General features: G+C 38.0%; 1 protein-coding gene across 4 annotated transcripts in view; it reads right to left on the bottom strand.

Annotated features, from left to right (window-relative positions):
• cubn (cubilin (intrinsic factor-cobalamin receptor)) overlaps window positions 1-23,696 on the bottom strand; it is an 85,811-nt gene that overhangs the window by 39,154 nt on the left and 22,961 nt on the right. For all 4 annotated transcript variants that reach the window (XM_055022741.1, XM_055022742.1, XM_055022740.1 and 1 more), the window contains 17 exons: window positions 22,424-22,580; window positions 21,723-21,898; window positions 18,949-19,114; window positions 17,028-17,250; window positions 14,491-14,621; window positions 13,931-14,120; window positions 13,421-13,581; window positions 12,895-13,076; window positions 12,001-12,157; window positions 11,605-11,792; window positions 10,852-11,011; window positions 8,588-8,769; window positions 5,949-6,117; window positions 1,222-1,403; window positions 904-1,060; window positions 518-634; window positions 296-409 (listed from right to left, as the gene is read on the bottom strand). In XM_055022741.1, the coding sequence (XP_054878716.1) occupies window positions 296-409; window positions 518-634; window positions 904-1,060; window positions 1,222-1,403; window positions 5,949-6,117; window positions 8,588-8,769; window positions 10,852-11,011; window positions 11,605-11,792; window positions 12,001-12,157; window positions 12,895-13,076; window positions 13,421-13,581; window positions 13,931-14,120; window positions 14,491-14,621; window positions 17,028-17,250; window positions 18,949-19,114; window positions 21,723-21,898; window positions 22,424-22,580 (2,812 nt within the window). The remainder of the gene's footprint in view (window positions 1-295; window positions 410-517; window positions 635-903; window positions 1,061-1,221; window positions 1,404-5,948; window positions 6,118-8,587; window positions 8,770-10,851; window positions 11,012-11,604; window positions 11,793-12,000; window positions 12,158-12,894; window positions 13,077-13,420; window positions 13,582-13,930; window positions 14,121-14,490; window positions 14,622-17,027; window positions 17,251-18,948; window positions 19,115-21,722; window positions 21,899-22,423; window positions 22,581-23,696) is intronic.

Raw genomic sequence — 23,696 nt, 5'->3', positions numbered from 1 at the left:
TTGACTTTCATAGAGCTTTATCAAGTCCAAAGGACCTCAACGCACTTCACACTCATTCACCCATTCATAGGCCAGTCTGACATAGGTGAGGTTGCTATGTACTGGTGCCCCTTGCACATGGCACTGGTGCCAAGGGGCCTCTGACCACCACCAGCAGGCTTAATGGGTGAGGTGTCCAGCCCACAACAATAGAAGAGGGTGAAGCAGGGATTGAACCAACCCGTTGATTGCAGGGTGAACCTTTATCACCATTGCCCCACTTGCAGAAGAGTTTACCTGTATTCACCATACCCACCTATAGAGGGAGCTTGGTAATTGTCTCCATCAAGTATTTCCACAGCATCATGTGAGCAATTGGAGTTTATCTTCTCCAACTCAAAGTCAGTGAAGGACAGGGTCACATGGTTGACTAGCCAGAAAACACATATGCAAATGATTTTTCTAGGTTTAACAAAGTATATCACATATAACTTAAAACAATACGAATTTAATTTGACAAAGGCAGCCTACAGCTTACATGGTTCCTGTGCTTTGATGATCCAACTGCAGTTCTGATTTGGTGGATATTTTGCGGGGTACCTTGGTGATGAAATTGACCCACCATTATCATCTGTTATAATGGTTGCTCCACAAGCTGTCAAACAAAAGGTTGGTGTTATCCATATTAGGATGTGATCACATTGATAGAAGCGTAATAATCATATTGTCTTTCATTACATGATGTACTTGAGAATCAGCAGCAATGCATCCATAGATTAGCATCTCTGGATGCTAACAGAATGCATCCATATATTAGCATCTCTGGATGCTAACAGAATGCATCCATAGATTAGCATCTAAGGATGCTAACAGAATGATGGATAAAATGACACACACTGATTATAATAAAGAAGAAAATCTTACCTTCAGAGAATCTAATACTGAATCCTCGATGATTTTGACTAGAGTCTGATCTGAAGCGGATATAGATGGTGTTCTGGGTGGAGGTGATGGAAGGAGGTGGGCTGGACCCACACACACGGGCAAGCAGAGGAAAAAATATGTTTGGACCATCATGGATCTACATTAGGAGGAGGAGTTCGGAGAACTTTAAAAGGTGTGTTGCTAAAATGATTGAAGCAAAGTGTTCTTAACAGGAAAACAAATTTTTCTCCATGCCGTTTTTGCCGTTGTGTTTTATATTAACATTTATTTTATAAAGAAATCTAATAAGTCTCTTACAGTGACATAATCAAAGGAACAGTTGCTATGATTTTCAATATCTAGGTCGGTGAAGTTTAACAAGACGCGGTGACTGGTGTCCACACGGATCGTCCACGAACAGTCCACATTGTTGGGATAGCTGGCTGGGTACAGGGGTGAGTGGATCTCCCCTGAAGGAGCAGTGACTGGCCCTCCACAGCCTGCAGGAAAAACACCACCAACTTTAGATTACTGTGGTTCTTCTAAAACTGCAGGAATGATTGACCTCACTCTAAATAAAAACATGTAAAAAATGGAGATAACATGTATTTAATCTTTGGTAAAATTTCTTCTTTCATATTTCAAATGCACTGGCTATGTCTCAACACCAGAAAATCATGTCAATGCTAAATGCTGATGTGACTGGAAAATCAGTAGTGTCAAAATAATTTACACCCCATTATCGTCTACCAGCTGAAAAACAAGTACAGTTCAGGGTTATAAGGCATTATAAGCCTGGCAGCCCACTATGATTTACTAGACCCCCCGCCAGGCTAAGCATAGCTTGTTTTTGTTTTTAGTAAAATTTATAATGGGAGTGTGGGCTAAGCTTTTTTTTTTTTTTTGACTAGATTGCAGGCATCTCTGTTGCTCTGGCAGAGCAGATTTATTCCTGAAAGCGGTAATACAGTTGATACATTTAAAACCGGGAGAGCGAGCCAGTCACTCAGTCTCTGCGCGATGCCTCCGGCGCTAAAGCTGCTTGATCTCTGAAGTTTACCTCAGCGCAGATTGTGTACTCCTCCTTTCATTCAAACTGGACACAGGATGACCTGGATGGATATTTACATCAAAACCTTGTGAGGAATTATGTTTCTTTGGAGAACTACACATCAAGGTAAGAGTTTAAATCCCACTGAGTTAGCTCTGATTGCATAGCTCTATGTCAGGGGTCGGCAACCCGCGGCTCCGGAGCCGCATGCGGCTCTTTAGCGCCGCCCTAGTGGCTCTTTGGAGCTTCATCAAAAATGTTTGAAAATGGGAAAAGATGGGGCTGGGAAATATATTTTTTGTTTTATTATGGTTTCTGTAGGAGGACAAACACGACACAATCATTCTTAACGTTTTCCAATGCTATAAAAATGTGTAGAAGAAACATTCAATTTTACAATTCTTTGACCGAATCATCTGCATTTGTTGCCAGTGTGGAAGAATTGCCTGAATGTTCGCTCTGCAGCGACAAGTTGTCAAATAACTAAAAGAGTACCGTACTTTCCGGAGCGCACCTCAATGAAAGCCGAAACTACAAATTTTTTGGAAAAAAATAAAGAAAACTGAAAACATACATAAATAAGCGTTACAGTAATTTTCATCAGTATACATTTAGAATGACACTTAGCGATATTGTTTTGTGTCGTTGCTCAGGTCGGGTTGCTCATGGCTGCTTTGTGTTACTGTTGCACTGATTTGCTTAAATTTGCACAGAAATTGAACTTAAACTCTTAATTTTATAGACTTTACCTTTTCAAAAGACTGCCGTTTTATTACACTCCGTTTGTTGTTTTTTTGATCACACACTTAACGGTGATTATTTACAAAGAGCGATCGTCTGCATTTGGGGGCAGATTTTCCGTGTTCCAAAAAGAGAAAAAATGACACTTTCCCTGTCGCTCTTCATAATAAAAATGATATCAAGAATCTGATTTCTTTATTGCGTTTCTTTAATTTTGTAAATGCATTCATATTGTAACAGAAGGTTAACATAAAGCACCATCATACAACAGAAGAGTCATGTGATACACTTAGTCATTTTGATAATACGCTAATATAAACACCTAGAGCCTGTTTTGCCATATATTAAAGCCTTATATACAGCTTTTACTTTTTTGCGGCTCCAAACAGATTTGTTTTTCGTTTTTTGGCTCCAATATGGCTCTTTCAACATGTTGGGTTGCCGACCTCTGCTCTGTGTGAATCGCAGGTATAGCTTTCAGAGATGCCTGTTAAATGATTAGAATTATTTATTTTGAATTTTTCTTTTGTTTTCACTTTGGACTCTGGCCCTCCATCTAGCACACCTCTGCTCACCCTGGTTGGGTTGTTTTTTGCTTTTGGACTATTTCAGGCCTCAGGTAGCCACCTTTTGAGGGAGGGGGGACTGTTTTTTGTGTGTATTTTCGGTGTTAAGTGAGTCTCTATGTTGTTACGTCTTGCCATTGATTGTTCAGAGCTGTGTCTGGTATTCCCTGATTACTCCTTGTGTATTTAACCTCACCTGTATCCCTTGCTCCCTGTCAGGTCCTGGTCGTGTCATTTGTCGTCTGTCTAATGTCCTGTATTCCCAGTGCCACCAGTGTCTGGATTTTCTTTCTTCGTTTCTCACCTGTGCTGCCTGGATTTCTGATCTCCTTTGTGTTTGTCACTAAAATCATAATTTTTCACAACTACCTTAATGACTGCATCCTATCCTCAACATCTACAACTCCAATTCATGACATCACCATGCAGGGCCAGTCCAAGGCTGTAAGAAGGCATTGAGCAGAATTTGACTTAGGGGCCCCTGTTGCTGCAAAATACATCAGTATCTCCAACAGCTTCCATGTTAGATTTAATCTAGGAAAGAGGGAGTAGTTTAACTGTCCAACCTACAAAGAAATCAGTTATGATTGCAGTTTACTCATTTGAATTTGTGAACAAAAAGAGCTCAAACTCAAAGATTAAATTCAGAGCATAAGATTGTAGATGTGGAAACAAAACAATATAACTATGAATATTATTTTTTGAATTTTTTTCAAAATGAACTTACCACCTCCTTAAAATCTTAAATTTAAATGTTAAACAATTTAAAATCTTTTAATTTATGCTGAAACCATTAAATCAAATTTAGCAGCATTGAAAATCTCAATAAACAAATGATACATTTATGTATCTGTGGTCTATGTTAAAATATTAGCCTTTACCTGGGACTACAACTGGACAATAAGCTGAACTGGTCTTCCAATATAGACAATGTGTACAAGAAAGCAGAGAGTAGAATGTACTTTTAGAGGAGATTGGCCTTCTTCAATGTGTGCTCTAAGCTCCTGTACATGTTTCATAAGTCCATTGTATCTACTGTTATATTCTACGCAATTGTTTGTTGGGGCAATGCAAAGAAGAGAGACACACAGAGACTGAACCGCCTCATCTGCAGAGCTGGCTACGTGGTTGGTGTGAGCCTGGAGTCTGTGGAGACGGTGGTAGAACAGAGGACACTGTCTACACTCAGCTTAGTCCTGGAGAACACCAGCCATCCCCTTCACACTGTTTTCTCCAACCAGAGGAGCTCCCTCAGTGACAGGTTCCTCTTACTGGGTTGTTAAACTGAGAGGATTAAAAACTGCTTTGTCTCTTGGGCCATCAGCTCTTTAATGTTGCTATCTCTGGGCGGGGCAAGAGAGGCAGACGGGGTAACTAGTATTTTAACACATTTAAGCACTTTACTAGACCTCTTTTAGTGGTAATGTATTGTATTTGTTATATTTCATGTAACTTTTAAGGATTATTTTAATGTTGTGTGGATATGAATTAATGTGAGCTACAGACAGACGACCTCAATTTCCCTATGGGATTAATAAAGTTTTTCTATTCTATTCTATTCTATTTATGCGGCCTTGGAGCTGCTGGATTAATTTGGATCAAACAGAAGTGCAAATAATAAATATTAATTTGATTCGTATTTGTTGATTTGTTATTTTTAAGACTAGCTGTGGGTTTAAATAGCGTTTATCTGGTTATGTTTTCCCGTAACAATATGACCAGTTGTAAATATAGATTATTTGCAACTGAAAATGTAAATATTTTAAAATTTTCTGCATCTTTAATTGCAAAAACACGATGGACCGGTGGTGGACCGCTTTGGCGCCCCGATCACCGGACTCAGCAAGTTTTCTGGAGGAAACCCTGCAGTTCATTTGACCGACATGTTTCTTCTAACTGGAAGTAAAATTTACTATTTGTGTAGAATTTGATCTGTGGTGTAAAGATTAGCTTGATGGTAGAGAGTCCTTCCAATCTCAGACTTGGAACTCATCAAAATATAAACAACACCCAAATAGTTCAAATATGGAAGAAGCAGCTCAGGTAGGGATAAATACTTTTTCATATGGGGTGCCTTTTTTGTAAAGTCACAAAGTAAAACATTATTAGAAATAATTTGGCTTCTTTAGCATGACATAGATAAAGACATGTGGATGTTCATTTTTCAAAGTCAAATTTTCACCATGTGATTCCTAAATTTATAAGTTTAAATTGCTTGCAAAATATTTAGTTTAGGAACTAAATATTCAGCTTTCAAATTAAATATTTCATTAGGAAGCTCAATATTTACTTCTCAACCAATGTTTAAGTTTGTGCTAAATATTTAGTTTTTAAGCAAAATAATTAGCTCCAAATTAACTATTTATGTTGCTAATGCTATTTAGTTAAAATTAAATATTTAGTATGGCACTAAATATTTATTTTCCAAACTAAACATTTATCTCAGACCTAAATATTTAGCTTGCTAACTAGACACAGAGTCACTACCTTCCTGTTTCTGGATCCACATTGGGATCAAAAACCTTTGAAACGTTAAAGGAACTCCATTCTTTTATAAACCCTCTATAAGTCCAGCATAGTGAAAATGCAATAAGCCTAACATGAATGTCGCTACAGCTGGAAAAAGAACATCAAATAGTTTCTTGGGGTTATAAATAAAGTACTTTCACTGATTGGTACTGACTCACCTCCCTGGAGTTCTATCCAGCTTGCATTGAATCCTCGACCACTGACATAGGCATCAGATTTAAAGCGCACTGTGATCTGGTTTCCTGTGCTAGAGACTTGCATTGGGTTGGAAGTAGTGCTGCAAAGCCTGGCCAACCTGGGTGCATGTAAATCTGGGCCTCCATACACCTAGAAAGAAGTCATTGCAAGTTAACTTGTAGAACTGGGGTGTCCAAACTTTTTTAGTGAGAACCAAATACAAAAAAAACAAACAAAGGACCACAGACACTAGAGGTGACATTCAGTATGTGCCTCAAATAGGCAGAGCTTTACGCAGAAGGCTTTCATGCCATACAGCTGTTCTTTTCCTTCTAGGTTCTTGTTCAGTGTATCCAGATGATGCGTAACATCAACTAAAATGCCAGTTCTGCCAGCTACAGAGGGTCACTTAGTTCATGATTTATGAAAAAATCAAAAGCACTCTTCTCTTTTAAAACTGATCGATTTTTGATGTCTGCGAATAAAACCGCTGCAGCAGCACACATCAGAGTGGAAGAACATCCCCGTATTCAGCGTCCACGTCAGATTGGAGAGCCTGAAAATCTTTGTGGGTCATTCCTCGAGCTCGAATTATGTTGACAGTTTTAATAAGAGTTCATCACATCGCTCAGCTGGACAGTCTTGGCACACAGCGCTTCTTGGTGGATTATACAGTTCATCCTAACAACCTCACCTCTGCTCTCTTTTACCTTTGCGCACATCAACGATGCCAATCCTTTGCGCTCGCCCGTCATGACCGGGGCTCCATCTGTTGTTACTCCGCAGAGCTTGTCCCAATTAACCCCCATCTTTTCAAGTGCCTCTGACACAGCTTCAAAAATATCTTTTCCCGTCGTTGTGCCTTTTAGGCTTAGTATCAAGCAGCTCCACCCTACAGCAAAAATGTTCATCGTTTAGTTTAGCGACTTCATAACTCGCTGTTGTGGCGTTTTCCTGTATTTTATTAGCACAAAATACCTGCTGTTGAGCTAACAGGCTAGCTGCCATTTGTTGAGCTAACAGGCCAGCTGCCATTTGTTGAGCTAACAGGCTAGCTGCCATTTGTTGAGCTAATAGGCTAGCTGCCATTTGTTGAGCCAACAGGCTAGCTGCCATTTGTTGAGCTTACAGGCTAGCGCCCATTTGTTTAGCCAACAGGCTAGCTGCCATTTGTTGAGCTTACAAGCCAGCTGCCATTTGTTGAGCTAATAGGCTAGCTGCCATTTGTTGAGCTAATAGGCTAGCTGTCATTTGTTGAGCTAACAGGCTAGCTGCCATTTGTTGAGCTAATAGGCTAGCTGCCATTTGTTGAGCTAATAGGCTAGCTGCCATTTGTTGAGCTAATAGGCCAGCTGCCATTTGTTGAGCTTACAGACTAGATGTCATTTGTTGAGCTTACAGACTAGCTGCCATTTGTTGAGCTTACAGGCTAGCTGCTATTTGTTGAGCTAACAGGCTAGCTGCCATTTGTTGAGCTAACAGGCTAGCTTTCATTTGTTGAGCTAACAGGCCAGCTGCCATTTGTTGAGCTTACAGGCTAGCTTCCATTTGTTGAGCTAACAGACTAGCTGCCATTTGTTGAGCTAAGAGGCTAGCTGCCATTTGTTGAGCTAACAGGCTAGCTTTCATTTGTTGAGCTAACAGGCCAGCTGCCATTTGTTGAGCTTACAGGCTAGCTTCCATTTGTTGAGCTAACAGACTAGCTGCCATTTGTTGAGCTAAGAGGCTAGCTGCCATTTGCTTGACTTTCTGTGTTCTTCCAGCACCAGTGTACGATGTGTAGCTCTGATGTTTGATCCGATAGTGCCGACGGACATTATACTCTTTCATCACAGCAACATCTTCATTGCAAATCAAACAGACACACTTTCCGTTGATTTCTTTGAAACAGTACTCATCTTTGAAATGTCCTACACCCACTTGCTATTTGGCGTTTCTTCGGTGTTGCCATTTCTGGTGATTCATGGTAAAAGCTTTTCTTCGCTTAATTTCGTTTCTGTGGCTGGCTCCATCTAGTGTTGAAACTGAGAAGTGCAACAGAGTTGAGCTCAAGCTTTTTGTGCGCGCCATATTCAGTTATATTTTCAGAGTTTGCAACGGGCCAATAAAAACTGGTCCGCGGGCCACGTAGTTTGAACACCCCTGTTGTAGACCATATCAAAAATCACCATTTTGTGCACATTTTCAAAAAAAAAAATGTTCAGAAAATGTTTTATTGTCTCAAACCAACATGTATTAGGACTCTCAGTTTTTATATTCAGGAAGATTTATAGGAAGTCCTTTTGTTTTTCATATTGAATTAGAAATGCTTCTCTCCACTCAATTCCTATGGAATAGGTGTGATGAGTCAACACTCGCTTATCCTTCTCCAGCCCAGCAACAGGCTGCATGTGAAATTTCAAACTCTGTGCAGGAAACTAAGATTCTTCAAGATTTGCATCCATAAGTCTGCTGCTGTATCATCTTGTCTGCCATCATCTGTTGGGGCAGCAGCATCAGAGCTGTTAAGAAGGCTCAACAGCCTGACAAAAAAGACTGGTTCTGTGCGACACAGGAGATTACTATGATACACTTTATTTCTATTTGGTTCTTTGCAGTTGGACATTTAGATATTACTTACTTCTAGTACATCATAGTTGCAGTCATCATGGAACTCCACATCAAACTCATGGATAGTCAAAGTAATACTGCTTCCTGGTGTTGTGGTGATATACCAGATACACTCTCTGTTGTCAGGATATTTGTTTGGATAGCCTGGGCTTGTAATGGAGCCACTGGGCCCACCAACATCCCCTCCGCAACCTGCAATGACACACATCAAGATAGACAGGCCACAACCACAACTGGTTCTATTTTGCCGAGATTGATAGTTGACCACTGGCCAGCTGACTAATAAGTAAAGGACTTTGCAGAGATTAGGTTTCTTTAACTTTTCTGTCTGATCTGTATATCCTAACTTGTAGCGAGTCAGCTTTGTTAAACCTTATACAGTTTCTCTCTGACTCACATTGGAAGGCCTTGGGAGGAACTGTTTTGTTTCACTCATTTAACAAAAGATGTGGTTTATTTGATTATGAAAAACATTTTCTGCTCATATTCCCACACTAAACCTATAACCTTTGCAAAGTTGTTGATATTTAAACTGGCCAGACCCTTTTATTCTCTGGAGACAATTTCACCAATCTAGATCATTCCCACAGAGGTTTCCCTTTAAAATTCAAATGCATATTTTTAACTAGGAAAGAAGAAACTGTTTCATGTTTGTCTTCTTATCCCTTTTTCATTAATTTACTCTGACATTTTTCTCAAGGTATATCAAAATCCTAATCCATCCATCAATTGTTGTCTTTGAGACAACGTAAGTTTTCCACACCAAAAGAATAGAACCAAATGATACCATTTCAGAGCAGATACTGAAACATAAAATCCCATCCTGAGTGTGTAAGCCACGCAGGCATAGGGAGGAACAGGCCACTAGGGAAGATAGGCAGCCATTTTTTGTTACTACTTTATGTATTTGGTAAATTGATGAAAAAATTGGCTTAAAACTTAAAATTGATATAACTATTATAGTATTGCAAAATTGTCCCCCCTATATTTAGTTTGGCTTTACTGTTCATTTATTGCTTTGCTCACTTAATATTTTCTAATTTACTGATTAATCCATTACTTTAGCTCCAAAGATTTCTTTTTTTATTATTATTCATTTTTTTGTTTTCTTGAATTGTACTTTGCATTTTTGTTTTGCATCATTGTACTTCAACAAATCTAAGGCAGTTGGTTTCATTTATTTGCAATTCCTTTGCATCATCACAATTCATAAATCATTAGTCAGAATCTAATGATGTAACATCATTATATTTGTGTATACCACAAATATACAATATATAACATAATATAGAAGAAATATATACAAAATAGAAAAGTTTTTGAACTTTTAATGTTTAAAAACATTAAAAGATTTGCACATTAATTGCAAAGTTCAATGTCCATTCATTTGGTTCAAAGTGTTTTGAAAAGTGTAGAACATATTTCAATAGTTTATTCTCTTAAATGGGATGGAAGACAAAAACATACCATAATGTATGATATCAAAAATTCCTCACTTGTTGACTTAAGTATTTTTTTTATTTCTTTATTTCTTTATTTTGTTCTTTCATTTTTATCTTGAAATTATTGTTTAAACAAAATATATGAATTGCTTTTGGGAAAGTTTAATTACTTTATTTTTGTCACTTTCTCCTCCAGTCCTTAATGGAAGAAGGTGAGTTTCGCACAAAGCTGCTCTTATTCAAATCCAGTTTTTATCTGGTTCTTTTTACCTGAGTTGGTGTCAGTGGGGTGTTTGTCTTGCTGTCAAACTTTATTTAATTCTGTGCATGTATGCATGTTTTGCATATTTTTAAGGGAACTTTCTTGGTTATTTGTTGAAGTTGTATATTTAATTTGACATTATGCCAACTGTTCTTAATTACAGAAACCAGTCTTTTTTTTTTCTTAATGGTTTTCAAAGGCATTGTTTATACTAGCATTTCATGCAGAACACTGTAGGAAAAGTTCGTGGCTGCTTTGGAGGAAGGTGAGCTGCTGTCAACTGACTTTCTGCTGAAATCTTTTTTCTTGTCTATTTTGTGAAACATAAACACCAGTTAGGCTGGAACTTCTGTGCCACCTTCATTTACACAATGCAGAACTTGATGGTCTGTAAGAAGAAACCCCAAAGCTGGCTACAATTCCTTTTCATCAATACTATTTTTGATTTACGGTCCATTGATATTCTGACTATTGTGCAATAAAATAATTGCAGACAGTCTATAATGTTCTAGCTTATTATGGATTGGATTATGGATAGATTTTACATAATAATTGTGAAAACCATCTCACCATTCTGATACCATGCCATCTGAAATCCAGGCATGGGTATGGAGGAGTCTGTTCTGAACACCAGGGTGAGGGCGGAGCCTGTAGTGCTATTAGCTGGAGGTGGTGTAGTCCCACAGAATGCACCAATCAGAGGAGCTTGCTCGTTAGGTCCATTATAGAGCTAGAAAAGAAATATTAGGAGAAATGTTAGAAAATATTATTATTTCTAGTAACATCAGTATAGCATAATATTTATAAGTTAAACTTATGAAAGTCTTAAACTGTTTACATATTGTGGTGGATGGAAAACTAAGTTTATAAGCTTAAAGCTTGGCCTTTAAGGTGTGGAAACTTTTTTTTTGCTGTGGATTTATTTTGAAACAGAAACCTAATGTTAGTTTGAACTTTGAAAACCAGACAGCATGCTATGTGGCTTCTCTCTCTGCTGACCAGGTCTCATGCACAACATCTTTGAGAACCAGTAACTGGCAGCCAGGGTCCAGCCTGGTCCAGAACACCATCCCCAGATCATCTCCACAACAGCAGTCCCATTTGAACCAGAGTGGAGAGTTGCTCACTGATGTGTAACACGGCTTTTGATTGTAATTTAATTTCATTTATTCAAAAGTGAGTGATACAGGCAAGAGTAGTTATGGGTAAAAAGAAAATGAGGGGGAAAAAGCAGATCAATGTCAATACAAATGTAGTTGTAAAATATCACTTTGTCTAGTTTGTTCTTAATGTAATATGGTAAAATTGTGTGTATATTTGTACCTTTATGTAGTCGAAGTTACAGTTGTAAGTGTCTTCTAACTGAAATGCGGTGAAGGTGTAGTTAATCGTGTTTCCACTGCTCGCCTGGACGGTCCAGCTGCACAGACTATTGTCTGGGTAGTTGTTAGGAAAGTTCAGCGACTCAATTACTCCTTGGTGTTGATGTGAGATAATTATGTTATGACACTCTGAAAACAAACACAATAATGCAAACTAAAGTACACTGCAAAAATACTTTGATTCACTTTTTTGGGGGGATGGGTTTCTGCTTTTGTGTATTTTGCTGACAAGCTAGATAAAATTTAATGTAATAGATTTAAAATATCAAATTTAATCTATTCTGGTAACAAAGTTTCTATTTCTGCAAAAATATAATTTCTAATAGTTTTTGCATACTGGTGTTGTAAAATGCAATGAAGCCGCCAGTGTTGACACTGCTATCTGTGCGGAGTTTGATGTACAATTGATTGCTGGACGAGTTGATCGGCCTTGGTAGCTCAGTGCCACACAACCTGGCCAGTTCTGGAGCACTGCTGCTGTTCCCATCATGTACCTGAAAACATTTAACATCAAAAAATTCTTTTAAGAAAGTTAAGATGGATAACATGGCAAGAATGTTTAATCCACTGCTTTCAGTGGGAAAAATCTAAGCGTCCCCCTTGATGTCATGCAAATGTGGGACAGTCATGAATTTCTGCTAAGTATTCTGAACAGTCAAATGAAAATTATTTGTTGCTGAATTAAATAAGATCATTGCAATAAGCTTTACTTATTGTCATAACTGTGCTTAGCAATGTGCTTTGACAGTTCTGTATGAAGATGTCAGATTCAGACATTTTCTACATTTTTGAACACCACAGTAAGATGAAAGTACAAGGATTTATTTCCCTGTTGAGATTTTAAAGTACAATAATAACATGAGCTTAATTGTAGGTTTTCACTTATTTTCAATATTACTAGAGACAAAATTCTTCCAATTACTTTAAATCTTTTCTACTTTCAGTACAGCCAGCTGGTCTGCTGAAGTGAATTCTACCTGAACAGACAAGCTGGTGTTTTGGGCTTTAGATATAATAGATATGATGATATATGATTTCTCATTTGATAAAAAGGATATGTTTTACCATGTGTCTATCAGAGCCATTTACACAAGGGTGAATGGCAAGTAAGTTCAATAGCTATTAAAATGCCTACATTAAAACCACACTTAGCGTGTCCTGCAGGTTCTAAAGTATCAGGCATAAATAAGGAATTCTGATGTTCTAGGACATGTTGAGAGACATCACTCACAGCTAGGTAATCATAAGAACAGGATGAGCTGGATTCCAGGTGGAAACTTGAAAAAGACAGTTGGACCTGGCTGCCCTGACTGGTCTTAATGTTCCAGTAGCACTCAGCATTGGGATGATATGGTAAAGGATAATTGGGAGAAGACAATCCTCCAGAGGCAGTAGTCAATGTTCCTCCACAACCTTCATGAAAAAGAAGTAAAGCATGCAACTGCATTACAGTGAAAAAAATCTGACATTTTTAGGTGCTTCATCTTTATGCAAGATGCCAGAATATTTCATTTAATTTATCTTTTATTTAAATATGAAGCAATAAATTCCTTGTGCTGTAAAGATATAACTCATCATCAGAGAGCTTTGGCATAAGGCTGTCTGGGTAATATTTTTACATTTTTGTTGACATCTCTGTTGGACCAACAGAGACAAAATAGTTTGGTGTTTAGTTATAATTGAATCTCTGTACTTTTGCAATCTAAGCCTCACAGTGTAGATGAAAGAAACAGATAAAGAACATTATAAGCACATACCTGTCTGTGTCCCATCCCAGTGTGCAATAAATCCATGACTTGTGATTGAGGGATCAGAGTGGAATCTAATCCATAAACGATTGCTATGAGACACCACAACTGGAGGTCTTTGACTGCCACAGAACTTACCAATCAGGGGAGATGTCTCATAGCCCCCATCCCTGTAAATTCAACAGATTTCATTTGTTTCATTAGTAGAATATTAAGCATGCATTATTATTTGGTTGGATTCATGCTGTTTAAAGTCATTTTTCACTGAGTCTTCCCATTTATGATAAAAGAAAAGTGAAGATTTTTGTCACCACTATAGACTACTGAGTCTTTTATATTATAGAGTGAGATGAAAAGTGAGTAAAGCTGTTTAGTTTGAATGTGATGCATGGTCACCATGAAGACTAGTCTGTTCTGGGTTACGTGTCCCATGGCAAGGACCAACAGGTAGGAAGAACACCAAGAGATTGGACTCAGTCTACGCAGTAACATAGTCTACCACTATACTTCATTTCATACCTGATTTCCACAAAATCAAAGCTGCAAAAAGGAGGAGTGCCCTCCAGCTCAAAACTGGTGAAGTTCAGCATAATCTGCATGTTGAGCTGAACAATGATCTTGTAGGTGCAGTCTCGGCTGTTGGGATAGTTGTTAGGATAGCTGGGAGAGGTGAAGGTTCCGGTTGGAGAGCTGAAGCTCTCACCACAGTCTAAAAAAAATTAATTAGTCTATAAGTAAATATTTGGTTGTTGTATGAGACCAATCACCTGAATTAGTTCAAATCATACAAAATGAGAGCATAAAGTAAGGAGAGCAAAGTCAAGATTAACAACACAAACTTGGGTCATGTTGTTTGGGTTGAAAAAATTTGCTATTTAAAAACACTAGTTAATATTGACAGTCTTCTGATTCTTGTACTGCATTCTTGGAGAATTGACAGTTATGTCCATAATCAGACACTTCATGGATGAATATGAGAAAAGATTTCCTTCGATTAAGCTGCAGTAAAAACTTCACTTTTACTACCTATACATTTTTTTGACAAACTGAGTACGAAACAGTCTTTTGTTAGACTTTACCTGTGCTAGCATTGATGGACACATAACTGGCAGAGAATCCTTCCCCAGATAAACTTGAATCAGTCACAAACAGAAGGGTCATTTGGTTGTCAGCACTTGTTATAGATGGAGGAACTGAGCGCCCGCAGTATCTGTACACATGGCAAAAGACAACATGATGGTTGCTATGTAAATATTGAAACTTTCAATCACCAGGCATATTCTATGAGGAGCTAAAATCCATGAATTATTGAAACCCCTAATACAAATTCTTATAACTGTCTATTTTAATAGTTTAAACACAAATTATTATTAACATCATGATATATTATTAATAGTAAATGATAATAAAAAGTATTATTCATAATAATATACTGTGCATTCATTTCCACACAATGGAAACTGTGTTGGAACAACCAAAAATCTACACAGTGTAAATAAAAAAAATGTCTCTAATTTACAATAAAATCCCGGAAGTTGTGTTTGAAAGAATTTTGCTGTAGTAAATGGTGTCACTTGAAAATTTCAGAAATGAAAAATGCTTATGGAAAATGAGTAATTAGCGAAAAACTACCCGAACTGATCAAAAAAAGTAATGATGTGAAAAAATGGATAATGGAAGAGCTCAGGAGGGCCGAACCGCGGCTCTTTGATACCCAAATTCCCCAAACTCATTGAAGGCAGCACTGACAAAAGTGTGAAATTTTAAGCAAGAGTTGGAAGTCTGCAGTAGCTGCAGGAGAGGCGGAGAGAGGGAAGCTGAATCATTTAGGAATGGTAGCAGCATTCCTCAACAGGCCTCTGTATTTCCGTCGGCTGCATTATTTCACCTTGGTGCACTTTGCGCCACATCCAAGCTCAGAGGATTGTGGCGCAGAGGAGGGAGTGAAGCAGAGCGAGATGCTGCTGCTGCGCAAATAATAAGATAGAAGAAAACGAATGTCAGAGTTTGCGCAAACCGGTTCTGAGCAAACGAACACAATCAAGGCTGTGCGCATCGCGGTGACGCGCAGAGAGGCAAGATCGTGGATTTGAGATATGGAGCTATTTTTCTACTGCAGAAAAAAAAAAAAAACAACAAAAGTGAGAGAAATCCGAAAGAAACAGAGACTCCTACGAGAGTTTAAATTAATAACGATAATTATTATGGTGCGTCAGCCGCGCTCTGTTAAACCTCTAAGTATGGTTAAATGTAAATCAATGCTTGAATATTAATCTTCATTAAATGCCCCCTTTTAAGACAGTTGAGCAAGGGAGAATCATGAGACTCGTCCCATCTGCCAGTTGGGCAGAGCTCAAAAGTTTTCTGACTGTGAATGAATTTTTACTACACGTAACACGTCATTGTCTTGTTTTCATTGACAAATGTGAAAGAGTTGGTTTGAGTAGTTATAACAAAGTACAAACCAAATTTAGACACTTGTAAAAAATGATCATCGTTAGCTTTCCCACCAAAGACAAAAGCTGTTTCAGCAAGTAATGCATAAAGCTAGTCTTGAAATTGTTGTAAATCCCTCTATTGGTGATGATGAGCTTTATTTATCTTATTATCTTAATGCTGAACTGGTTCACCACCCCTGTAATAGATGGATATCTATTTTATTAAAATAAATAAATAAATCATGCTTCATCCATGAGTCTTTATCAATGCCTCAATTTAACTCTGCTTCTTAAAAGTTCACGTGAAATGTTTTTATTTCTCTTTGGGGATGTGGACAATGGGGGAAGTCAAACATTGTGCTGTATATTGTTGAGTAAACAGCCATGACAGTTCACTTGAACTCCTTTACAGTACTATATTCCATATTTCTTGTCATTACAAGAACACTGAAACAAAAGAGACAAATTTCATGAACATACCTCTCAAATTGCACAGAAAGGACACATTAAAGTCATGGTAGTGCTGATTCCTGTGGTAATCTTTTCTGTCATCATGTCATGACTCAAGCGTTTCAGCAAACTTAAGTTAACTATCAGCTAGTAATAAGTCTTTTATTAATAATTCTACAAAGCTCCTTAAGCTTCTTTATGGGGATCATTTTGAAATCTTCACAGTTCCAGTTGATCTATGATAGAATTTTTAGCAATGTACTCTCATTCAGAATCCATGGCAGATTTTCTATTCTTCACATCAAACTAGCTCAGAATAAATTACAATACTAAGCAATAAACTATATCAAACATAAACATTACATACAGTGACGGTATGGTGGGTGTTTTTTTTATTAATCTTCAATAGTAACATTAAAAGTTTTAAAATACTAAAACTATTCCATCTGACAAAGTGGCATGTTTGTTATTCTCCTTTGGTTACAAATAAGGTTTGATTTGTTTCATGGTTCACACTTTCCAGTCTTCCCATTAATGTATTTTTGCTCATCTTGACATTCCCTAATGGTGAAGGTGAGATGGAGAATAATAAGCTTAGGGGTAAAATGGACTATGTGGAAGTGGAGGGTGTGAGGACTGGAAAGTGCTTTTATTCTTTGGTGTGTAACTTTCTCTTTCAAATTGTTCTTATTTCTTAATCCCACTTTATGTGCGATTATGTGTTGTACCTGCCAGTCTTGTTCCCAGTTGTTCCAGTCCCATCATAAACTTCTAGATAGTCATAGTTACAGTTAGCATGGTACTCCAGGTTGAATGAGTCAAACACCAGACGAATTAGGTTCCCTGGTAAAACACTAATGTACCAGGTACAATTGGCACCATGTGGATAGTTTGTTGGGTGACCAGGGCTGGTAATGGTGCCTGAAGGACTTGTCAGAGTATCTCCACAGCCTGGTACAGAAAATAAAATTGTTACATTGAAGAGATCATACTTCTACCACTTTAAAATGTGCAATGTTAAATGAAAGACCATGAACTAAATTTTGATTAAATTGTTTTTAAAGCATAGTGATGTTGGAAAATAGCTTGGTACAGTTGTTAGCACTGCTGATCTTGGGTACAAATCCCATTCTGGGCTCTTTCTACATGGAGTTTGCATGTCCTCCCTCTACATGTGTTTTCTCTCCAGCTACACTAACTTTCTCCAGCATCACAAAAACCTGGATCACAGGTTCATTGATCTAAAATGCCTTTTGGTCAGTCAACATAATTTTTTTTTTTTTTTTTGGATTTTATAGCATTTGCCATAAAAGAATGTGGGCTATGAGAGAGGGGTCATCAGACAGGTACTTGAACACATCATAGCTACATCAAGAACTAAAGCATTCATATGTGGGTTGCACACTTTATCCTTGCACCACCATAGCACCCAAGAGTCACTTTTTAAGACAAACCAACACATATCAGTTCAAACAGCGTTGACTTCGGAGTATGTCGAATTCTGGTTGCTAGTCCATATTACCACAGAGACATACTACAGCAATAATGCACAAATTAACTTAACTCTCCTATTATGTTCATTTATGAGGTATAGCAATAATGTTACTGGGTCAATTTTACCTGTGGAATGTTTAATAATGCAATAGTGTCAGATACCAAGAAATTCCTCCAAACATTTTTGAATCTGATTATTAACTCCAGTACTAACCATTTCAACCAATATTTGTGCAATGATGTTTTCTTATTTCTCAAAAATAATGGCTCAATGATGATAATTTACTCATTTATTCATTTGGACGTAAAAAATTTAATTAAATTTTTTTTTAATGTCCACTGAAAAGTCCTACACACAAAAAACAATAATTATCCTTGAAAAGACTGATCTTTATAATTGAACTTGAGACACAAATACTGTCCATGGTCAAACTGACCTGTGGGTTAAAATCAAGACTAATGAGTCATGCAGAGAGTATAATGTTTTCCTCCACTTCTGCTGAGTGTCACTCAGAGTGGGTGGAGTTTGGCCCCTCAAAAAAGGTTCCTGTCAAAAGTTGCATGAACACCTGCTTCCTCACAGGTGAATAGCAAGAAAGCAGGCTTGTGTGCATGCATGTGTGCATGTATGTGTATGTTTTGTGTGTGTGTTTTTAAATATGTCTCATAGATGCAAGGAAATAAATAGAACTGGACATTTTTTGACCTTATTTACCATTCAACTTGAATGCCGGATCAAATTGACCTGAACAGTATCTATGTAAAAAGTAGACCCAGGGCTTAGTGCAAATGTGTGAAGTGAACCATTTTCAATTTACATGTGGAGTGTACCTATTAAGACAAATAGAAAAAGTTTCATGCAGAAAAAATACTTCCAACTATTTAAAAAGTTTTTTTAAACTTAAAATTGGGTCAATTTGACACCCAACATAACAGGAGGGTCAATTGTCAATTAAGACCAATTAGTCAGTTAGAAAAGCATGCCTTCTTTAACCAATTGGAAGAAAACAATGTGTCCAAAAAAATCCCTGGATAGAAGCAGTATTTTAGATATGAAACTAATGAGGTTTACATCAGTAAACCTCATTAGTTTGCTTGTCTGACCAATGTGCATAGTCATTTAGGACTCTGACAAATAAAAAATATTCCTCCCACCTTCAATAGCAGAGTCATATGCTGCTTCAAAGCCATGGTTGTTGACAGAGGAGTCTGTGCTGAACTGAATGTACATAGATTCCTGTGTCGACTGGAGCCTGGGAGGAATCTGGTCACCACAAAATTTCCCCAGCAGGGTAGAGCTAGGTGAGGGTCCATCCCTGACCTAAAAAAAGAGATAGTTTTTGACTTCTGTCCATCACCTTGGCAATTATCATTTTCATAGAAAAAGAACACCAAAACATTGATCATTACACAAAAATCACTTTAAAGATTTGACCCAAGCTTTACAAATATTATAAAGAAAAATGATAAACAAACAAAAGTGATGTTGATACTGAAAGTATTTTGTGCCTTTATATAGACATACTGGTAATTTTTTAGTTTAACAGGAGACCTCAAATGTAGACATGATACATTTGAAAACTTTTACAAAATGTAAAGTATTTGACGTAAACAAATATTGCTTCAAGCTGAATCAATTAATCAATGGAAGGGAACAGGCACCTGCCAAGTTCATGTCACAAATAAATAAATCAAGATGTCCCAAAAGCAGCGGCGAACTGGCATATGTGGCTACCGGATGGGTCACTTAGTGGGCCAGTGGCTGGTGGACCGTCCACGCAGCTCTGTGCCAAAGCGGACAACTTGCAACATCCTCTCATTTTCTGTTGCCACGAAACCTCAATCTCAATATCAAATACCTAGCTTCTGGTGCTCCAGTCAGATTTTAGCAGTGGCAGCTGAGTGGAAACTAAACACATTAACCAGCACAAAAATGAAGAGTGGTGATGTTAAAAAAACCCAGCCCATAAAACCAAGGCAGCCAAAACAGCCTCTGTGGCTCAACAGTCACGAAACTTCCTATTGGGCCCTGGAATCCAGCAGAGACAGCGGAGTGGCTCCTGCTCTTCATGCAGTCTGTGGTAACATGGGGTCTAAAGCTGCCATCAGACCAAATGCAGTTTGAGCATCATGAGCGTCTGGTTTACATTCAAAGTCTACAATCACCAGCTGCTTTATTAGGAACACTTGGCTGGTTCTGAGTGGACCCCTTTTGCCTCAAGAACTACCTTAATCCTTTGTGGCATAGATTCAACCAGATACTGGAAAAATTCCTCAGAGAGTCTGGGCCATATTGACATGATAGATAGCATCACACAGTTGCTGCAGATTTGTCGGCTGCACATTCATGATGTAAATCTCTCATTCCGCTACATCGCAAAGATTTGCTATTGGATTGAGATATGGTGACTATGGAGGCCACTCGAGTTCAGTGAACTCATTGTTGTGTTCAAGAAACCAGGCTGAGATGATCCAGGCTTTACAACCTGATGTGTTATCCACTGTGGTCATAAAGGGATGGACATGGTCAGCATGATTTAGTGCCCCCCATTAGCTCTTCTCTACCTCCCCTTGCCTTCCATCATTATCACTGACATTGTTTAACTATACATTTAGTGTATCAATCAGATTATTGGCTGTTATGCCCTGTTATATATTTGTGAACTAACTGAACTCAAACACAGATTACAGCTAGCACTATATTGTAGCCATGGTAACACAACAATCAAACTATCAAGATGATTCTTTGCACTTTTACAAAATAAACTTCCTAGGTAAATCCTAAATATACAGTAGGCCTATTTCCATTTAGGATGTTCAGTAATGAGCACATTAAATCAAATTTAATAGCATTGTCCTTCTCAATAAATGAATGATCAGGTTTGAGATCTATATTCTGTGTTACAATTCAACCATTTATAGGGGCCCTGAGGGGCCTCCTGGGTAGCTACTGAGTTTTATTTCCCTTGATATCGCTGTCTGACAATTCTAGAACTCAGATGTGCCAACATAGAAAAATAAAGTAGAGTTAACCCCTAAGAGCTTGTTTCATCTTTAAAGCTGTCTGCAGCCAAGTGGCTATGGAGATTAAACTGTCAGATATTATGAGAGTTTATTTAGTAAAATAGCAGCAGATTTGCTTATTTCATAACATGCTTCATAATCATCAAACTTTCTCCTCTGGTCTGTTTATCAACTGCAGTTGATAGACTCAAATCAAAACAGCCCTCCAGCTCTGTCAGCAGCAGAAAACAGAAACATTTGAACTTTCAGGGAAAACACTAACTTTGCTTTGCATTGTCCCCACATGATGGCAATATGAGTATGATCTGATGAAATATTAGGTTCTTGATTAAAAGGGGTTGTTGCTATGGTGTTTTACGATACTGTTTGTGTTAAAATTTTGTTCAATGTGCCCCTTTTTAAACTTTTAAACTTTTAAATAAAGGTCTCTGCACAGGCCTGGAAGGGAGAACTCAAACCACAGACTATAACAAAACAATCAATGCAAACAATCAAAGCAACAGAGAAACAAAGACTGGCCCATCTCGGGGAATCAAATGGGGAGTAACAGCTAGACCACAGTAGAGTTTTAAAATCCAGTCCCTTGGTCAACACTTTGCTTCATTCAGAGGGTCTAGACCCTTGACTGTTGAGAAATGATTACTTCCTGGAGAAGTGGACTGTGTTCACAGGCAAACGTGAAGTGTTACATTATATGCATATGACCATTTATAACCTGAGAAAACAGTCATGAACTGATAGTAATTTAATTGGCTTACAACATAGTTGTTCATTCTCTTTATTTTGTACACCAATGAAGAAACAGAATCAAATTCATTTCCATGACTTGAGCACCCATTTTTCTTTTGTCATATTAATGGATGCCATGTATTAATGAATTGATGAAGTCAACTGAAATACTTCACCTCAACAAAGTCAAATCTGCAGGAGCCCCCTTCGACATCAAACGATAGAAAATTCAATGTGACCACATAGCCCTCTTGTTGGTTGATGACCCACTCACAGACTTTGTTGTAGGGATAGGGATTTGGGTGGTATGGAGACCTGAACACTCCTGTTCCAGAAAGGATACCTCCACAAGCTAGGAAGAGTGAAAAAAAAAAAGAAAAAAGAACAATATTCATATTTATGTATCGGTCTGGTTGGAATAAGTATTAGCATTTTGGACCCAGAGGCTGACTTGAATTTGATAGGGATACTGGTAGGAAGAAGCATTGTGACTGAAGAAGTGGAGAGAGGAAAGTCTAGGCCTCCTGACCCTGGCTGCTACCCCACAACCAGTCTCCCTCTGGTCTGCCTCCAGTCTCCCACTCAAAGGGGCACATGGATAAAACAGTGACATGAACAAGGTGAATTATATTCTTTAAAATAAGAGCCTAATTTGGTAGTATCAAGACCTCTCATGATATACTTGACTCCATCATGCATCATTGCTCACACAAGGCCCCCACAAGTGCCAAGGCGTCCTTTTCTTCGAGGCACTTCAAAACAGTTTCTTTACAACAAGGTTTGCCTCAGTTTGCAAAAACCTTGTCTGTCCTAAGTGTCTCTATTGTTATGGTTATTATAGAAAGAAAAATACCACTCGCTTTGTATAAAACCTCACCAATACTGTAGGCAGCCCTGAAACCAGCTCGGCTGACTGAACTGTCAGACTTAAAACGGATCCAGAGAGAATTGGAGGACGAGCGAATCGGAGCTGGCAGGGTGCTCCCACAATATTTCCCTATCAGCAGGTCAGTCTCCATCCTCCCATCACGGACCTAAAAAAAAAGATGACAAATGCTGGAGATTAAAAACACTCAATTTTAATTCAGGCAGGTTACAAAATAAGTCTCAGTATACCAACTGCCCACATCCCATGATGATTCAGCTCACTTTAAAACATTAAGCAACCAAAACTATAACAAGATTTGTTGTCCAAGATGGTATGGATGACGCCAAGGCACGATAGTTCTGCCATTAAGTTGTAAACAAACATATAAGGTCAAGATAGTGAAGCTCACAGTGTAACCTGAAAATAGTTATCATATTCATAACATTATGGTCAAAGAAGATTCAATATAAGTTAAATTTCTTTGCAAAAAATTAAGATCATTAGCACAAATCTGGAGAACTTGACTGAACATAGGAGGTAATTCAACTATGTCATTGTTCAACAAGGGACACATCTAAAAGTTTGCTGGACACTGGCCCTCGAGGTCTGGATTTGAGAACCTCTGGTCTAGGACATAATCAGATACCGCTCCTTTCATCCTGTCCATCTATAGAGACTGAAACTTTCAACATAACCTGAACTTCTGAAAAGTCATGAGAGGTCAAATCAAACTATGTTGTTGAAGGAACAGAACCATGTTTTCCGGCCACATAGTGCCATTTTATAGCACAATCAAGTAACTATGTTACCTTCAGTTCTTTAAAAATGCTGCATATATCAAATGTGACTGAAAACAAACTTGACTTCATAATCTCATACCTTGAAATAGGGCTTCTGTCTCTGACAAAGTCTTGTTCTTTCTGAAACTTCACCTTCAGAAAGTCATCACATTGCTCTTCTATTAACCCTTTAACAAAGTTTTACCAGATTTGCAATCAGAAGTAGATCTTATTATGAGTTCAGCAAATTGGCAGTTCCAATGTCTGCTAACTGCTGTGGAATAGTCTGAAGGACTTGTGACTGACAGGGGGAGAGGGGCTCTGTAACAGTTGGAAACTGCAGCTCCAAGTAGGAGCTGTGTCTCGAAGGTGCGTCAGGTCCATCCAGGAATTTCAGCCACAGCTGAATGGTTGCCAAGGGAGATAAAGGGATCTCTCAAATATGCATGAAAGAATCAAGACGACAGTTTCGGTATGTTTTTGATGAAGAACATGATAAGATG

Source organism: Poeciliopsis prolifica, unplaced genomic scaffold, assembly GCF_027474105.1.
Source record: "Poeciliopsis prolifica strain line A6 unplaced genomic scaffold, Auburn_PproV2 SCAFFOLD090, whole genome shotgun sequence".
NCBI classification, from domain to species: Eukaryota; Metazoa; Chordata; class Actinopteri; order Cyprinodontiformes; family Poeciliidae; genus Poeciliopsis; species Poeciliopsis prolifica.
This window is presented reverse-complemented; position numbering and strand designations above follow the sequence as displayed.